At 38.6% G+C, this 13583-nt stretch overlaps 1 protein-coding gene across 1 annotated transcript in view; it reads left to right on the top strand.

The window, feature by feature from the left end:
* Pgk (phosphoglycerate kinase) overlaps positions 1-13371 on the top strand; it is an 84924-nt gene extending 71553 nt beyond the window's left edge. Inside the window, exons 5-8 of the mRNA XM_072296499.1 lie at positions 1711-1849; positions 7487-7743; positions 8124-8323; positions 13000-13371. Coding sequence (XP_072152600.1) covers positions 1711-1849; positions 7487-7743; positions 8124-8323; positions 13000-13040 — 637 coding nt within the window. The 3' untranslated portion in view covers positions 13041-13371. The remainder of the gene's footprint in view (positions 1-1710; positions 1850-7486; positions 7744-8123; positions 8324-12999) is intronic.
* The last annotated feature ends 212 nt before the right edge of the window (positions 13372-13583 follow it).

Here is a 13583-nt window from a genome sequence, read left to right as displayed (position 1 = left end):
GAGATTTGTCCCAGGGAAGAATCCCACTTACGAAGTTGGGAAAAATATTGAGTTAATCAATATTTTTCCCAGTACCAAGTATGGTACTTGTACCTCTAGGACCCATTGAGAGAAGAAGAAGTGAAAACGAATTTTGCGATATTTTATTCATTACTACATTGTTCATGTTTGTTTAGTTAAAAAATGTGTCTAATTCTCAATTGAGTGCAATTATTATTTTAATCCCGGTCAAATACTCGACTTTAACTGATTTATCTTCCCGCGCAAATTAGTCGCAGGACTACAAAGAACCCCGTCCGTGGAGACGGTAACTGGGAAAAATCCCAGAAGTTTCATTCCTGCGATTTGAACTTGGGACAAATCCCATGAAAACGTCCCGTGGAGACAAGGCCTACGTCAAATACGTGCTTTACCAACAACGGGTTGTAACAAATGTATGAATATATCATTTCAGAAATTTTGAGTCTTTAGATTGGATGCCCTCATAGGTCATATAAGAATCGCGGTTACGCGTAAATGTTGTACGTCAGCTCAAAAATGAGATAATTTGACGGAATTTTAGTGCATTTTTATCATAATTTCACGTTGGAACCAAATTTTCTCGCTGAAAGATGAATTTTTCAACGGCAAAAAAATTTTGGTCCGGGTACCAGGGTTCATTAAGGAGGAATAAAGAGTGCCCTTTGTTCCTACCCTCACAATGGACGGGTTGCGGGGTTGCCGGCCTATGGTCGTTGATCAATAGAGGGTGTCCGGCGAGCGATCCGGTCTCCGAGTCCGAGACTGATACGTTGCCATTTACGGATTTTAATGCCGAATGAAAAGTCTCAGGTTTCGTGAAATGGACTATAGTGCAGGCTGTCCCAGACCACCCGTATCAGGCCTTTTTCTCGGTCGGTATAAGTCGTACGAAGTCAGGGACCGTGGAGATGAATAGGAAATCGACTCCAAGGAATTCGAATTGCATGGTCTCAAATTCCCCTGGAGAGGCAGGGGGGGGGGGGGTGGTTCACGATCCTAAAAGTTGAGGTTCCCACACATTGGGACGCACGCGGGGAACAGTGGCCCCCTCTATATTTTCTCTTCGGTCGCAAAATTGACGTAGATTCTCCGGAAAAAAATGACTTCTCAGGTAGTTGACCCCAAGGAATCCGATTTTCATGGTTTCAAAGACCCTCTAGCTTACCTTGGGGGTAAACGGGGGGGGGGGGGTACAATTTTAAAAGTCGGGGTTCATTCGCGAATCGCAAATTGGTGGCTTTCAAATTCAAAAGTGCAACAAATTTAAATTTTATTCGACACATGGGAGTTCAAGTTAACCCACTTACCGCTTAAAAGTATCCCTCTGAAGAAGGAGGCGGTATACCCTAGGTATCGCTCATGGGTCGCAAAAGTGACGTAGATTTACCGGAAAAAGATGGTACACCAAAACTTCTGATGGGAGGTCAAGGGAGCTCCGAGTCCTTGAAATTCGGATTTCTTGATGTCTTAATGGGGGGGGGGGGGGTGAATAGGGTTTTGGGGGGACTCCTGACTCCCCCTTCCAAGAACCGGCGCGGAGCGAGGCGGAGCGCCCGTTTTTCTTTTAACCGTTTTTAAGGCACAGTTTGGTTATTGAAAGGGAGCTTAGCATGAAATAAGAAAATATTTTCGAGAGTGATCTGTTTCATTCACTTTTTTTTTATTCATGTACTTTTTCTTCTCTTTCAGACCTTTCTTGGCTATTTTAGGAGGAGCTAAAGTAGCTGATAAAATTCAATTGATTGAAAATTTGCTGGACAAAGTGTCTGAAATGATTATAGGAGGAGGAATGGCATATACATTCTTGAAAGAATCAAAAGGAATGCAGGTAGGACTCAAATGATTTTCCCATTTTACATGGTTCTTTTTATAATTACTGGCCATGATTTTTTGTTTAAAGTTATTAAAATGCTGCAATGGTCCTATTGCCCAATTTTCTGTCATTACCATTTCTGCATAGCATTTCGTCTAGACCGGATCATTCTTTGCACCATACAGCCACTTATTGTTGTTCATTATAAGTATTTTCGTTTTCAGTTATGTTATTAGTTCCCTAAAGAGGCTTACCCTCTACTCTTCTGACAAATCGGCCTAAACGCGGAATCCTACAGGGATGATAGAGAGAGGGTCAGTGTCCTCAAAGACTCAAAGCTGGTCAGAATCAAAAGCTTTAAAACAATATAACTTTTCATCGATTTGTCATAAAAATATGATCTTGACGTCGAACTTTTAAGAAAAGTAAGAGCTTTCACAATATGTGCATAAAATGAATAATTCGAGGAAATATAAAGAGTCCTCCTTTCGTAAATTGTTTCATTTCAAGCTGTGATGCCGCGCCGTTAGGTTTGCACAGAACAGAACACAAACAATATTAAATGAAAGTAGAGGGTTAAAAGTCTTAGAATGAGCTCAAGGTCATCTCGGGGAAACGATTTGAAGTTGATTTATACTTTTTTCCAGTTGACATGGTGCGCAAGATCGGTGGAACCTTGTATATTCATACGCGCGCGCCCCTCATTGACCGCAGGCCACAAATTTTTGTGCATTTGTACTTTTTTAGGTCGTTCTCAAAGTGAATCACTGAATTTAGTTAAAAAAATGAGAATGTACTGCAGCATTTGGTATTCATCATTACCTCAAAATTAATCAGTGCTGTATGAATCAATGGATTGTATTTATATTTGATCTTAAAACAAATGGCTTCCTCTAAATTTTGAGACCAGAATAATCATTCCCAGCCAGTCATTAATGAAGTGTGATGGATATTATGGTTGAATCTGCTAAAAGTTGTCCGTCGAAAGCACTGAACATTGGTCATTAATATCCGTGGAGTCCATGGATCCCTTGAGTCACGGATCCATAAACTTCACAGATATCTGTGACTAAATTTTCATGCAGTGTACGGATTTCGATGCGTAGGTCTATGGATTTCAAAGAAGGATGGATTTCAAGGGCCCCCACCTTTTTTCTTTAAAATGGGACCCCTACCCCTTGTGATACGTTGTTCACAAGATGATGTAAAGGAATATTTTTGCGCGAAACCGCAAGTTGCCATCTTCATTTTTTCTCAAGATGGTGGCAGAAAATGGCATTTTAGCTATTTGTTGATGGATTCATCTGAAACTCAGTATTCAGGGATTTTTTGAGACGAGAAAAACGAATATGGTGAGATATTTTAAAAAAAGCTAATTTTTTCAGAGTGGCGGAAAATTGGCATTTGTGACGTTTACCAGTGGACTTGCATCAAACTTAGTATCTAATCTGGGAGTATTCGGGAACGGAAAATGGTCTTTTTAGTTCAATCTACCAAAGACTTTCTAAAATGGCGGCCACAAATGGCGAGAAATTGGCATTTCAGCTTTTTCCATAAATTTATCTGAAACTGAAAATCGGGTGGTTTTTTGAGACGAGGTAGACAAATTTAATGAGCTTTTTTCAAAATAACCAATTTTTTGCTATATTTCAAATATCCCGCCATTTTGAAAATGCTTTGATTTATTCATATAATGAGACCAGATTTACTTGAATCCTTGAATACGGATTACAAATTTGAGCAAATCCATTGGTAAACGTCACGAATGCCTATTTTCCGCCTTGTTGAAAATAATTAACTTTTGTAAATATCTCACCATATTCGTTTTTCTCGTCTTAGAAAATCCCCGGATACCAAGTTTCAGATGGAACCATCGACAAATAGCTTAAGTTCCAATATCCCGCCATTTGCGGACGCCGTTTTGAAGAAATAACCAGATTAAGGGAAAGTTTTTGTTTTTCTCCCAGAGAGGTCACTTTCACTTTGCTTTGTAACGCCCTAACATGCTGCTCGGCAGCTCTAAAAATCGAAATTTCACAGTTTTTGAATGTACAATGAACTTTTTGCGTAGTCTCTAATGGTAGTAAAAATCCAAACATTTGTGGAAAGTAAGTCCATACCATCAGCATGGAAGGGCAAATTTCAAAAAATTTCTAGGTCTTTTATTTTTTATCAAGCAATGCCCGCAATGGCGGAATACCGTCAAAAAATAGCTCAATTTTGACAGTTTTTCCGCTTTCGAAAATTCATTGGACACCCTGTGATGACAATGAAGGTCCAAAAATTCGTAGAAAGCAAGTTTATACCGTGCATATGGAAAAAAAAAATTTACTTGGTTCCTACATCATACATTCTTTGTCCTGCAATGCCCGAAATGGCAGCGAAAACGTCAAAAAAACCTCAACTTGGCCGTTTGTTTGTTCTCAAAATCTTTTTAACACCTTGTAGCGGCAGCAAAGGTCTGAGAACTTGTGCAAAGTAAGTTCATACCCTCTGTAAGGAATAAAAGATTCCACTTGGTTCCTATGTCTGACATTCCTTGTCAAATGAGAAATTGACCGAACTAGAGATGTTGAATCTTCATTTGTTCCTACGTTCCCCCGTACATATAATGCGATTTTTGAATGGACACCCGGGAATCTTACAAGCTCGAAAAGTAAGGAAATAGCCGTTCATAAATTAGGTGAAGGACGTTTCTCCCTTGACCCACCCCTCTGCGCACGCACGATTGCAAATTGTCTCCTAAGTCTCAACTTAACCAGTCGATGCGGTCGTGGCACGGTGTTGCGCTGCCGAAGAAATATGCCAAGTATCAGACGCCGAGTGGTTAAAGTCAGCCAAAGTATTTGTAAAAACCTATTTGGCGCTGCACTGCAGTATACGCAAAAACATGTTGGCGGTCAACTTGTATTCAATGCACTGTGGGCCAGAGGTGCCGGTTGCGCGAGAATAATCGATATCTCGGTTAAATCCGAACGAAAATCACTAAGTTTCGATTATCGGGGGTTTTATGGGTCGCTGAACTCGAATTTGATATCAGATTTGTTCAAAAATTACAAGGAAAATATGTTATGAGGATTTAAGCTAGTCCAGTGAAGATTCCTTTTTTCGAACAATCGCACTGGGATTAGAAACCATGTTAACGCTGGAAAACTTTCAAAAACAAAATTGAGGACTTAAAAGTGACCAAGAAGAGTCTGGAAAACGATCTAATATTGTCAAAATTAGAAGAATAAAAGACGAGAATGTTCACAGATGAACGTTTTATACGTTTTTTTTTTTTTTTTTTTTTTTTTTGTCACTGTCTCCTCGTATTATTTTTTCTTGTGGGTTACCATGTTCAAATAAAGAGAATAATTTTGCAAAGTAATGCCCTGCATAGTTTAACAGTTCTATGTTTTGCTGTTGTAAGCTATCAAGTATCATGTCAGAGGATCAAAGAAGCATTCTATGAATTTTCTTTAGAGGCGCTAGACATGAGAATGGTCAACATTTACTTACAACGCTCATTGGAAATGACTGTAGGTTGAACAGTGTTTTTTTACCACTCTTGCATTTGGTGCAACATTCTTGGACTTTAATAAATTCCGCCAAAATGTTTACCAATTATCGGCTAAGCTCAAAATTCAGAAATTTGAATAATAATTAAAAAAAGAAAAAGAAAAAAAATGTTTCATATCAAATCAGATCTGAATTCAAATATCCACGGACTTGCCATCGATTTAGCTTGTCAACAATAGCAGCTTCTAGTGCGATTGAAATCGTCAATACATTTGAGAAGCACGAAAACCGTAGGCAAGTTGCTGTGATCGTCTGGTATGTGAAAGGACACAATTACTTTCAGGATACCAAACGTCGTAAGTGAAGCAGCAGGACAAAATTTGGCTTAATGTAAACTGTACCATGGGTTAGAAGGGTTAGTTCTGCATTAGTTGGCACAAAGATATAACTGAAAAATTCCTAAATTTGACCACTTTGCAGCATTTAAAAGTTCGAGGGAGAAAAACAAGTTTTCCAAGTAAATAGCAGTTAAAGTTTGTCTGTACTGTTGCGTATCTTGAGGAACGATCCATCTTAAACGCTTACATTATTAATAACGCAAATCATGGCTTGAAAGATGGACCCAATGCCCTTTAGAATATTACATTAGGAATTATTATCATTGAAAACTAAAGTAGTGTGGGTTTTTTTTTACCCTCAAACTGTTTTCTGATGTACTAAACAATTTCAGTTTTCATTTAAAGGCGCATTTTGTCCTGATGCGTCACATATAATACCCGTACGGTAGTATTAATAATTTCACTTACAGGAAAGAAGAAAAATATAAAAGGCAGAATGATAGACAGATTTATAATGTCCTCTCATCTGAGAACCTTTTTTGCACTTATTAAATACACTGGAAAAAAAACACATCAGATCTTGAGTCCAGACTCCTGAAAACATTGACAAGAAAAAATACTCTTGATTCAATCAGATTTTTGCTTGAATCAAAACGAAATCTGCTTAAATTAAGAGGCTTTGTTCTTGATTTAAGCTAGATTCTGATTGAATCAAGAGTCCTTTTTCTTGTCGATGTTTTTAAGAGTCTGGACTCTAGATCCAATGTGTTTTTTTTTTCAGTGTACAAAAAAATGTGGCAACCATGGAAAAAGTGCACACCCTCAGAAGCGTAGCAACTCAATTTAATAATATTATTACTATTTACTTGGAAGAATTAATTTACTGTACGATATCTAAGGTCATAATATGTGAAACATGAACTTAATCCTATTTTTGATGAGTCAATTTTTTTTTAACAAAATTAAAAAAAATGGGTTTCCTGCAGCAAAGTTGTGGTGCAAATGAATGTTGAGGATTTAAAGAAAAAGTATCTGGCCTTAAAACTCTAGAGACTTAAAGAAAAAACTGCAGAAAGCTTTTTCGATGGAATTTTTATGATTTATTAGGCACATTCTCTAACAAGCTTTTTGGACAGTGAAAAGTGCGTAATGGAAAAATGTTTACATAAAATGAAAGCTCTTTCTTAGGAGAATAAGTCCTAGTGAACAAATTTTCATCCTGCGCAACCGTTGAGCCGTGCTAAGGCCTTACACGGTTGCAGTTCAGGACGCGCTTCTATATATTATCTGTGCAGCGTGAGAGGTACCCAAGTTCCCCCCTCGATACATCGCTGCTGGGCGATTAAACAATGAAATTTTGATGAATCCTCATCCCTTAGAGAGGCACTTCAACGAATTCCTCATCATCATTACAACACTGGACACTCTTAAAAACGGTATTTTTCGCGTAAATCGGGCCTCCCTGCCCACAGTGCAATGCATTAGTATAGAGAAAAACAATTTTTCACTTATTCAGGTCTCAAAGGCAACTTTTTTCAAATTGTATTTATTACCCATCGTCGAATTGACCTCAGCTTCATTTTGGCCAAAGAAGGAAATTGCTTTAACAGATTTTTTGTAAAGTGCTTATCATCTTTTAGATTCATTACATTCTGCAGATGAATTGTCGATTTGTCTGCATGTTTTTCTTTCATTTCTTTTGCATAGGTACCGCATCATATTGGTGAACATTGCAAAGTACCAAGAAAGTTGCAGGAACCCTTTTACATTGGTGAATTTTCTATAATTAATACTTATCAATTTATGTCGCTAGATTGGAACATCACTCTATGACGCTGAAGGTGCCAAAATAGTTAAAAAACTGCTGGATAAAGCTGAAGCTAATAAAGTAAAAATTTACCTTCCTGTTGACTTTGTAACTGCCGACAAATTTTCGGAAGATGCTGCCACAGGATCAGCTACTGTTGAATCTGGCATTCCTGAAGGTTGGATGGGTCTTGATGTTGGACCAAAGTCAAGAGAGCTTTTTACTGAACCAATTCTAAGAGCCAAAGTCATCGTATGGAATGGGTAAGTGACTCGCCGGATTTTCAGTGATGGGGAGAATGGAAAGGTTTGACTTTTAGAGTCAAAACATGGCAAGCTTTTAATTTTCAAAAACGGAAATTTTTTGATTTCCTGACTAACAAAGTGAATCATTGAAGATCAGCCATAATAATAATCACTTGATAAACTGAGTAAGATACGAATTTTCCAGTAAAGCCAACTTTGTCCCTTAAATCCCCTCAAGCCAATTCCAGAGCAGAAGCCTTCAATTTAAGACCTATACATATTTTCAGTAAGCTAAAATCGCCTGAATATGGAGAAAAAATGAATGTTTATGATTTCCTTCAACTCCCAAAACTTGAAATATTCCATAAGCCAATAACTGGGGTAATTCTCTTTTCAAGGCCTGCTGGTGTTTTTGAATTTCCCAACTTCGCAAATGGAACCAAAGCCATAATGGATGCAGTTGTGAAAGCCACAACCCAAGGTTCAACAACCATCATTGGTGGTGGAGATACTGCTACTTGTGCTGCCAAATGGAATACTGAAGATAAAGTGAGTCATGTCAGCACCGGCGGTGGTGCCAGTCTAGAATTATTAGAAGGTACGTTATGGCAAATTATTTTTTGAGATAGCGGTGAAACCTTATCAGTTCAGAATATACTGCTGTTAAGGAGAGATTTCCCCCCGTTTCTGCGTCCACTCATTTTTCGGCACTCACGCCCCATTTAGTGCCCCCTCCCTCTCTCCATGGCCCCTCGAATCTCGGGGCCGGGCCCCCTCTGCACTTATGATTCACTTGCCTCCCTTTGCCCCACCGCACATTTTCCCTCCTCCATGCTCTCTCTCGCACATTTTGTATCCATGTTTCACCAATAGATCTCGCTGTCTGGTCTTTCGGTTCGCGTTCCTCCACAGATTTTCATGTTTTGCATTTGATGGGGTCCGCAGCCGGAGTCAGCAGCCTTCGAGTCTGTCACCCAGCTCCTCGTTTAGTAAAGCTTGGCTCTGCTCCTGCGACGTATGAGTGCGGACGGACCAAGTCCCTATTCGATTTCCACCTTGCTTCCTTCCATTTACCTTTCACCTTGCCAAGTCGCCGCCTCCGACACCGGTTTGTGCTTGCACACTCCAAGCTAGGAATGGCATTGGCTCCCTGTCATCCCCCCGGTCGCTGCCTCCGACACCGGTTTGTGCTTGCCACTCCAAGCTAGGAATGGCACAGGTTTGTCCATCCACCATCCTTGTGCAAGGTTAAATTTTTGGAAGGGAGTCCAGTTTCCGGTTCCCACCCCCCTTATTTGTCGCCCTCCACTCAGCCCATTAGTCACCCATATCCCCGCCCGCCATTTTTTGTATTCGTCGTTTAGTTCAGTTTGTCATTTTTTATTTTGTATAAGTACCAATAAATGCACCCCTTTTGAGAGCTTCTGATGATGGATTTCACGCGCCATTAGATGTTCATCTCTTACGTGGTCTGAGGAAGCTCCTAAAAGCCCTTAAGGCGTTTGGTGCACCCCCCCCCCCCAAGTTAGCCCCCCTCTCTCTTTTCCTCCCTTTTGGAGGTGGTCCCTCGGTTTCCCCCTTTTCCACCATCTTGACTGAGCCCCTCGGTTTCCCCCTATTCAACCACCGTGACTGAGCCCCTCCCCCCTCTCAGTCTCGTTCAACTGCATCGATAGAAAAAATCTTTTATCAGTGATTCGACATAATCATGATAGGTTGTCTTTATGAAATGGATCTTTGAGGGCGATATGAGTAATAGAAGTTAGCTGTAAGCAGAAATCAGCAAATCATAGAACTAGAAGATGGATAGCAGATAAAAAGCTTCAAAATATGCAGGTTAGGAATTTTTCCAATACTGGCTCATTATTGAAATGGATAGACAAAGCGATACACGAAGATGACTAACTGAAAATGAAGCGATTCTATTGATGAAATTGGGTGGTTGCTGTGGACAAAGGAGGTAAGTAATAGACTAACTAACTGCAATCCACGAGAGACCCTTCAGTTAGTCCATCATTTTCCCTATTAGTCTATAACAAACACCCGTTTCAGCCAATAAGGTCGCTCCATACTCCCTATGTTTTCTTTATCTATAGCTTTGTCTATAAATTTCAATAATCAGCTCGCTGGAAGAGAGATTGAACCAAACTGATAATGATAGAGATATACTAGGTACCCCTAGGTAACCCTAGCCATACTAAATGTAGTGCTTTGGGACCTTAAGATATCTGAAGAAAAGATAAGGAGCATTTACAATGCAACCGACACACTACTAGTACCCCGAGGGTTTGAGGAATAGCCCATAAAATTGCAGATACGACCGGTCATGTCTAGAGGCAATTGGGCTGTTTATACATATGTGTGTTGGGTAGGGTGTCCCTTTTTGGACCTTAAAAAAAAATGCGAAATTCAACAGAGATACTTGCCAGAAACTTGTCTCATGGTTAGAAAAAAATCACAAAAAAATCTCAGGGTCGTAGGTAAAGGTTAGGTGGTCCCGCAAGGCACTTAAGTGGTTTTACCGATTTCTCATCTTGGCGATTTTGCAGATTTTTTTTTGGTAAATGCAATCGAGCTAGAAAGTCGCAAATGCGAATAATGAGACTTCCGATACTATATTTTAAGAGATAAATAACAGTTTGGACCCACGAAGATCAGAAATCCCTCGTTCTTAGCTCTCAAAATGAAAAAATCAGCAATCTTAGCATTTTGTAGTCAAACCACTGCTCGACTCAAATGTCGCGGCATTTGATGCATTGTTTCACAATGATCCCATCGGAGGAGCAAAAAGTCCTTCTAGTATGTCCATTAGAGGTGTAGGTTTGGCCAATTTTCGTTCATATTAAACTTTGCGCTAATTGTTTAAAAATTTATTTTTTTTAGAATTATCCTGTTTTTCATCATTTTTTAAAATGTTTTAAGAAGGGAGACTCATTTTACGCCAGAATTTAACTCCTTTGCCAAACAATGTACGTAGGTGGTCAAATCCTTCTTCTAAAATAGTTTCTGGATTCAAAGCCTCCCAAAAAAGCTGATGTTGCCATATTTTATTGCCTGAAAACACAAAAAACCGAGTACCTATTTCAGTATTCGGAGGCTGTTCCTCACTAAGCTCAATCAGCAAAAATCAGCAAACCTTGAATTTTCATACGTTATGACCACATTACTAGTGATTTTGCACATGTATTTATCTATTGAGCCTCCCACCGGGGCGGGACATTGCCACATATCATCGGTGAAAGTCGATAAAAATCCGCGTTTCCCTAGATCTGTTTTTTTAAAGGAAGGATTTGACCACCTACGTACATAGTTTGCCAAAGAAGGTAAATTCTGGTGTAAGATGAGTCGCCCTTTATAAAACATTATAAAAATGATGAAAAACAGGAAAATTCTAAAAAAAAAATTTTTAAACAATTAGCGCAAAGTTTAATATCAACGAAAATTGGCCAAACCTACACCTATAATGAACATACTTGACGGACTTTTTGCTCCTACGATGGGATCATTGTGAAACAACGCGTCAAATGCCGCGACATTTTAAGTCAAGCAGTGGTTTGACTACAAAATGCTAAGATGATTTTTTCATTTTGAGAGCTAAGAATGAGGGATTTCAGATCCTCAGGGGCCCAAACTGTTATTTTTCTCTTAAAATATAGTATTGGAAGTTTCATTATCCGCATTTGCGACTTTCTAGCTCGATTGCATTTATCGAAAAAAAATCTGCAAAATCGCCAAGATGAGAAATCAACTTAAGTGCTAGAAAACTACTTAAGTGCCTTGCAGTTGCGGGACCACATAACCTTTACCTACGACCCTGAGATTTTTTTGTGATTTTTTTCTAACCATGAGACAAGTTTTTGGCGAGTGTCTGTTGAATTTCGCAATTTTTTTTTTTTTTTTTTTAAGGTCCAAAGTGGGACACCCTAGTGTTGGGGCGCATATGGGTGTGTGTGTACGTGTGAGGGTAGGTTTATACAAGGATACTGTAGAACCATTAACAAGTTTCTCCATCAGGTGTGGAACCATAAGTTCCATTTAGTTCAACAGAGAAAGCAGAGGAATCCTTTTGTCCGCCAGCGTTGATAAAAGAAGCTTGTGGATTGAACAAGAACATCCGGATAATCAAGAGGTTTCTAGTGTTCTAGTCCAGTCAATATAGGATTCATGAAAGAAAAAGTTTTAGTCTTTTCTTTGATGTTCCCGTGGAATCTTTTGAAAAAGTAGTTATCTCCGCAATTAAAGGTGGCCAAATTCAACACTAGATTCTTGTGAAGGAGTATGACAAAAGTCTAATGGCACCGGTATTGGAATGGTGGGAAGCTCAAAACGATTTTCCATCATGTATTCCCCATGCATGTATTCCGCTATGTATGGCGTGAGAGTGTGAAATTCACTCTATTTTTCTGATGCACCAGTCTATTTTTACTTATTATTAATTATGCTGTTGCTCATCTTTTAAGAAGATCTCCCCCCCCCCCCCCACCCCTCCACAACAATTGAATGTTTCTATAAGATGGCAATGCAATTGAAAGCATATATCCTCGAGATACTGTATACCAAAGCCTAAATAGTAGAAAACGGTAGAACCATATTTCGCGGATTTTTTCAGGTGACCTCCAATCTCCGCGAAAATAAGATATACTGGATACCAGATAGGGTTGAGGTTTAAGGAACCACAGTGCTCACTAAAGCGACCAATGAAATATTTCATTAAAAATTCATGTTTTTAGGGTTTTTGAAGTTTCTAATTGCATTTCTTGCCCTTTTGATACTTCAGGGTGGAAGGAGGGGGAAGGGAAGGCCGACCAACATCAGAAAGTCAAAAATTTGTCATGTTTAACGAATTTCTTGAGCCCATTAAATAATAATGATCTTCTCACATCCATTCACGTATTTAGGCCTAATAGAACTTATTTGAAACCAAGTTGGCAATGGATTTGAAAATTCTACCATCATTATATGGCACCTAAGTTTAGAGTTAGTTAACCCTGACTGGCACTTATATATCAGGTGAAATGTCAACTTCACTGTTGGACTTTAATTAATGTAATCTCGTATGCTCGACGTCACTCTGATAACTAAATATTGACTTTTTAAAGCATAGTTTTACCAAATTTAGCGTTACATTCCTTTTAAAACCTATGCCATTGTATAAATAATCGGGTAGCGGACACGCCCAGCGTTAGGTACCGTTTTGCGTCCTGCCAAGCTCTCATGAAATTATCTTATAGAGTATGATATAGTTTCAATTGATCAAGTTTTTTTATTTTGCAGGAAAAATCCTTCCGGGTGTGGCAGCACTGTCAGATGTTTAAGTCATCACTCAAAATCTTTTCAAATTACTCTTCAACAAAATTCCTTCTTGATTGATACTTTAATCAATAATTGTTTTGTTTTGTTTTGTTTTTTTTTTCATATTTAACTCTTACTTTGAACAGAACAAAGTTCCACAGCATACTTCTTTTTCTGTTTTTTCCATCTTTTTTTTCATCACTTTAAGTTCTGTTAGCCGTTAATTATTTTAATTATAATAAATAATATTTTTAGAGCGTTAAATTATTTGATTTTGTGCTATTGAGTACAGTTCTGAATCTGTGTTTATTTTTTTATTTCTAACAAAATAATTAAATAAATGGATGATTTAAATTTTCTTGTTTCTTTCATGATTACTAAGGAAACCCATATTATTTAAGGTAATTCTGACTGCCTGTCTTCATATGTATCTCGACATTGTGTCGAAAGTGAACGATTTATACTTATCAAGACTTCTACAGCTCAATTCTGCCTTTTAAAGGAGAAACGCTGTAGGTACGCTCATGCGAATTTTTCCCGATTCCTCAATGATACTTAAAGTTTCT

The sequence above is a fragment of the Bemisia tabaci genome, chromosome 2 (assembly GCF_918797505.1).
Source record: "Bemisia tabaci chromosome 2, PGI_BMITA_v3".
NCBI classification, from domain to species: domain Eukaryota; kingdom Metazoa; phylum Arthropoda; class Insecta; order Hemiptera; family Aleyrodidae; genus Bemisia; species Bemisia tabaci.
The sequence above is the reverse complement of the archived record's forward strand: the minus strand, read 5'-3'. Positions and strand labels throughout refer to the sequence as shown.